At 37.5% G+C, this 6,409-nt stretch overlaps 1 protein-coding gene across 1 annotated transcript; it reads right to left on the bottom strand.

The window, feature by feature from the left end:
- Positions 1-4,177: 4,177 nt before the first annotated feature.
- LOC308422118 (putative G-protein coupled receptor 141) lies at positions 4,178-5,095 on the bottom strand (the record flags this gene model as incomplete). Its single annotated transcript, XM_080918562.1, has 1 exon — positions 4,178-5,095. The coding sequence occupies one exon, from the start codon at positions 5,093-5,095 to the stop codon at positions 4,178-4,180; it is 918 nt and encodes a 305-aa protein (XP_080774688.1).
- Positions 5,096-6,409: the final 1,314 nt, after the last annotated feature.

The following is a 6,409-nucleotide window of genomic DNA, read 5'->3' on the forward strand; positions in this document are numbered from 1 at the left end:
TACTTAAAGCAATGGTTTTTCTGAGAATAAAAGAGACAATCTGGACTTCTCTAGTGTCACTACTCTTTTCTTCATCCAGGATGAGAGGAAGATTCTAAAATGACTGATCAAATGGGCAATAGTCATATCTTTGTACTAACACCATGCCTTCTGTAAGATATATGGTCTAGATTGAAAAATAAAAGAAAGGAAGAGAGAGAGGGAGGAAGGAAGAGGAAGGAAGAAAGGAAGCGGAAGGAAGGAGAAGAAATCAGTAATTGCTAATAACATGTAATATTAAGATGAACCTAAAACAATGTTTCTCATCTTTTACCTTTGTTCAAACCTCTTCCATGTGTGTTTCTCTTGCTATCTTTCCCATCTGCCTTTGTCATGCTTTTATATTTGCTCATAACCACTAAACAAGGTTCCCCCAAGACCCCAAGACCTCAGCTTGGTTTTCCCCAAAAGGGTCTCATTTTCCCAAATAGCTAGGGCAGCTTCTTCTTTAGATGCCCCTGCTGCCTGACATGTGTAAGTCCCTTGCAAGATGAACTTTCTTGGTTCAACTATCAAAACAGTGCAGTATCACTGGTGCCTTTGTCATGGAAGTCTCCTCACCAGCTCTTTACATAATATTCAATGAGCTCCTATGACCAGGAGGAGTTCTTTGTTCAGCAGTGCCAATGGACAGTATGGTCTTGTTCTAGGCCTGGTCCCTCATGCTATTAGAAGAAAGCAAGCAAAAATGATTTGGTCTGAGATGACAACACCACAAATGTTTCTCTCACTGCCTTCAATCCCAAAGCAGATGACAGAGTAGAGTTTCTGACACTCATATTGTGACTGGAGTACAAATTTAATGGCAGGTACTTAGAATAGAATCTCTGAAATCATATGTATTTTCTATACCACTTGATTCACCCCACAAGAAACTTATCCCACTACAAGTGACCAGAGTGGATTTCATTCCAATGCAGGGACTCTTTTGCAAGAAAGTTAAGTAGAAAACGACTGTTAAATACAGCTCTTAATGGCTGCCAAAAGCACTCTTTCTACTTCTCCCTATATCTCAAACACTACCCTGTCTTTGGGTTTAGACTCTTGTTGGATACTGGCTGCAAGCCAGCTTGACAGTGATGATACTCAGAAAGATGCCTTCTGGTTATCAATGAAGAAAACAGAGACAAAGATGTTCTTGTCATTTTTCTAAGCAATCACATTTAACAGACAGAAGAAGAAATGGAGAAGTTCATGTGTATGTGTGTGTGTGTGTGTGTGTGTGTGTGTGTATATATATATATATATATATATATATATATATATACACACATATGACTATTCTTAAGGCATTACCATATTTTTTCAGACTCCTAGCCTTTAAACAGACAGACCTAATTTTATGGGTCTGTCATACTTTATAGAATCTGTCACACAGAGAGATCCTGTGCATGGTGGGTCAGTGATTCTCAACTCCTAGACCCAAACAAGTCTAGCTTTGTGTAACAATATTAAATAATGCTTTCCTGTTCTGAAACAAAGCTGGATGATAATGAATTTCAGATCTTTCTTGTGATAACATATATAAGTATAAGAATATATATACATATATATATACATATATATGTGTGTGTGTATTAACTAGAGAGACAAAATGAAGCAATCTCTATATAATACTCACCTGAAAACAACAGCAAAAATTATCACAATAATGTTGCATTGTATTTTAGTATCATACATAGTTTGCTTGTTAATCATGTGATTGTTGTTTTAAAATAATAAACCACTCTCAGTAAAGGTCTGAAGTAATGAGAATAATTTTTTCCTTGAAATTCATGATGACTGTAGTCCCAAAAACTAGTATATGCTTATGAAAGCTGAATAAAACCCATTGACTCCAATAATTACTCACTCACATTCCAGTTCTTGCATGTATGAAAGATTATTCAAATACACAGCAAAACAAGGTGATTCCTTTTAATGCCAGGTCAAAGTTCTTGTTCCAGATTTCACCAACAGTTTCTACTAGTGGTCCTTATTATAGTGACATCCCAAGTCATCTTTAAGGATAATGTTATCCTAATTACCATGCAGTATCCATTTTTATACCAATTAAATCAAAAGACCAGACAACTTGAAGACTTTTTATTTATTCAGTGAAACATGATCAATAAGGCCTGATCAATTACAGAATGAGGCATACCTATATTCTAGAAAATAGCTGTCTGTATATGCAGGCCCATAGAAATAGGCGGGTCTTTTATTATAACACTGAGAAATAAATAACTGCTTTGCATCAGCATATCTAAAATCTGAAAGATATAACCCAGTTTAAAAAGTAGGATGCACAGTCCACAATTACAGTTGCCACAAAAGAAAATGCTCAGAAAACCCTTATGACCAAAACTTACTTTAAATATTCCATCCTAATCCTTCTTTTCATATATATTTGTAGGTGTTACAAATTTTCTTAAAATGTTTATAGGGCTTAGTGATGCTCTGGCAAACTTCATGAGACAAAATGAGGAAAAACTTTAGAAAATAAATACAAAAGGGAAACTAGCAACAAATGAAAGAAATGTTTTTTTTGTTTTGTTTTGTTTTGGTTTTTGTTTTTTAAGAGATGGAAAGGACAGATGTGATCATTTAAAGAGGACAAGTTGGAAACAGTCACATTTGCAGTGTTGCTACATTTTATTCCTTTAGGATGAGTCACTATGCCCTGGTTATTTCACTGAAACTAGAGCCTCATGGGTCACTTTTTGTCCCTCAGATGAAGTCTGGTTCCATGGATCAACAGTGACTGAAGAAAAGTCTTTAAGATGTAAGGATGTCCCTTCCTGGAATAAGAGCTCTCTTGACCCATCTGTTCTACTCACACCACTAATGGCTTCCGCTTTTCTGAAGCCTTATGTATGGACGTGGCTCAGTTCCCTGAAAAGTTTCAAGATCCTTAAACTGAGGGAGACACAAGCTTAAATAATGAAGGGGAAAACATAAACAGTGTAATTTAGTACAAACCATAAACCTGTGCATGAACCTAATCATGATTCATTCTTGAAATAAAAGTTTAATGCAATTTAATATGACACATGTCACAAGTTATAAACCAAATTGCAAAATGTGACTCAGAATTTGGCAAGGATATCCATATGGTTTAATATTTTAAAGGATAGAGTGGTATTACTTTTCTGCATATTTATTCATTCATTTTCAAATGTTTTCTAAAATTTTCTTAATGCAACTTAAATCTCATATATTCTAAATTAAGGGCTACTCTATGTCTTCCCCAAATATTTTTGTTCAAAAATATAGTTTTTGAATACTTAAAAATACATGACTTTAAAAGTGGAGCATGTCTTAAAGACTTCAGTGTATTTTTCTATCGCCCAATGGGTAAGAATGCATTAACTGTGGCCCTAGACTTGTAAAAGTCCTTTTAAAACACAGAGAAATAAAATCAAAACAACACCCCCAGAATTGCACTGTATTGCACCACACTGGTCATGGGCATTTTTTACATCAGACTTTCTCCATTAGCATCTTTAAAAGATTATGATTAATTTAATTTTCAGAGAGAGAGGGTGGCTAATGACAGTATGCTGCCAATTCTCAAGACCTTAAACACAACCTTCAAAAGGACCAGGCTAGCAAAGTTTGTTAGAGCAGAAGCCCTGGTGTTTCCTCCAAAGTTAGGATGATACGGAAACGTTTCTTCCCAGGTGTGTGCACTGACAGTGCCAACTAGTCTGGTAAACCAAGTGGCATTCGTCTGTTTGGAGCTTTGTGATAACCAGGATGAGCCTTCAGAAGGTGCAGTAGAACAGAAATAACTCTTCAGCTAACTGTAACTGGAAGCCTAGGAGGGAAACAGTGCGTCAAACCCAGGAAGTCACCATGCCCGAACAAAACTCCAACATGCAGTAGACACACCTTTTCTGGATAGACAAATAGATACCTTATGTTGGGAAATAATTCAATATGGCAATTCCGTATAGGTTCACTACAAGACATCTTTGCATGGACACCTTCACAAACAACAGGGAAAGGATAAGGTGTGGGTGGAATACTTAGACACTTTTTATTCCTTTTGTTTGGTTGGGTCAAGGCAAGGTTTCGACGAAGCAATGAAAAATCATTCTTAGCTTCTTGCTTATTCCAATTCCCAACAAGAAAAAAGTGAACATTGTAACCTTAGCTAATGGCATAAAAGGCAATTCCATACATCAATAATCTTCTGCTTAACCCAATGGCTTCCTCCAAAGACAAAAAGCAGCAAATCACAGCAGCTGATGGCTGTTGTGCTCAAGAGGATTTCATTGTAGAATGCAACTGTGTTTTTACAGCTCTCAGTATGTGCCATGACATACAAGTAATAAATCCTGAAGAACTGGTAGGGAAGAAAACAAATAAGGATAATACCTATAAAGAAAAGATTTTTCAGTTGTGCCCAGAACTCCTGGTGGGATAGTAAGGAGTGGCGAAACTTCCGCACCATGGACAATGTGATGAAGGCCTGGAAACCCAAGAGAATCATTGCAATGGTTATGACAATTATGACTATCAGATAGTTGACAACTTGTACATAATCATGGGCGAGTTCTTTATGGAATCTAAAGCACTGCTGTTCATTGTACTCTTCGTGATTTCCATACTGAGAAACCACTAGGGGCACAACAATGATGATCACCAAGAGCCACATGGCAGTGCTGGCAGCGACTGCATGCAGTTTTCTGTAGAATTCTACTTTGTCTCTACGCTTGAAGAAGATGAGGTATCTGATGACTAGTATCACCACGTAGAAGAGGAAGGTGAGGTACATGTGTATATGTAACATGGCACTCACAAACTTGCAGAAGGGTAATCCAAATGTCCAAGTCCCTTTGATGAGGTATGCCAAGCGGAAAGGCACCGTCAGTAGGAATAACACATGAACCACTACCAGGTTAATGACTGCCATGGTGGTCACTGAACGAGAGTTCATTTTCACCAGCAAGAAGAGGATGGAGATGACGCCTACCAGTCCTCCAATGAGCACTATAAGGTAAACCGGTGTTAAATGGTGTGCCGGTATAGGATCACAAGAGGAATTCTTGGAGGCATTATACTCATCCATTCTTCAAACATTGCCTGCAAAAGCAAAAACACCAGTGTACCTGAGCAACCTTCCAGCTTCCAGACTGTTTCTCACAGTTCCTCCAGGGCACTGACAAAGTGACTCTGAAGATTATCTGTTCTCATGGCGGATACTTTTTATGTTTTAAGAACGAAGACAGCAGTCTGTAGTATTGTGGTCTCTACTCCTCAAACACCAAGCCCTTTCATTAGTCGGTTTGATAATGATAAGAATGTGATACTGCAGACTGAGTTTAGGAAGAGGTTCACAGTTCTGAAAACTCAGGGTCAAGGGCCCGCACTTGATGTTGTCCTTTCTGAGAGAATTCTTAGGGAGGGAACAGAACACAGGGACTCTGAATGTGAATGTGTCTCTATTAATCTCTCACTCTTTTAGTCATGAGGATTCTACCCCCAGACACACGCTGAATGGCTGATGAAGTCATACAAAATATTCTAAGCATAATTCTATTTCTCAAAGTTCTTCCAAGTAATTAGCAAATGACCTAAGGGTATTCATGCATAACTCCTTAAGAATGCTGACTAACTTAACCAGAGTTCAGGGGAGTGAAGGCAACAGAGTCTACTTTCCTCATGCTGGTTTTAACATCATCTTCTTTGAGGCCTTGCCTCAGTTTTTCCCCTGAAGTGTGACATGACTCCCAATCTCTCATCCTGTATCTAATGTCTTAGAAAATTTAAGAACACTTATTCTTACTCCTGAAAAACCTTCTTTATGAGTCCTCTCTAATGCATTCTCCAAATTCTTAACTTTATTATTTATTTTATTTTATGTGTATGAGCATTTTGCCTGCATCTATATGTGTGGAATACATGAGTGCTTGGTATTCAAAACAGCCGGAAGAAGATGTCAGACAACTCTGAAGTTAGAGTCTCAGATGGTTGTAAGGCAAGTGGGTCTGAATCTTGTTGAAGAACAGCAAGTGTTGTTTCAACTGATGAACCATTTCTCCATCCCTCCACATTCTTCATAATTAATTATTAGTGTTTTCAAATTTCCTATTTAAATCTTTCAATAGTTTCTCATCCCAAAATAGCAATAATATCCTTTAAGTACACCATGAACTTCTCAAGGAATTAATTAAAACATATTTTTAAAAGTCCAGAGTGGGCTGGATTACACTGCTCAAAGTCTGTAGGTTAATGGAAAGAAAAGGAGCTTGGCTATACCTAGCGTTCTGATGTGAACAGTTGCATAATAACAAAATATCTAAGGCATTTGTTTACTGACATTAGAAAAACTGGAGCTGAGCAAGAAGAGTGATTCCCTAGGTACCTGACCTATTATAACACA

This window comes from Micromys minutus (genome assembly GCF_963924665.1).
Source record: "Micromys minutus genome assembly, chromosome: 6".
NCBI classification, from domain to species: Eukaryota; Metazoa; Chordata; class Mammalia; order Rodentia; family Muridae; genus Micromys; species Micromys minutus.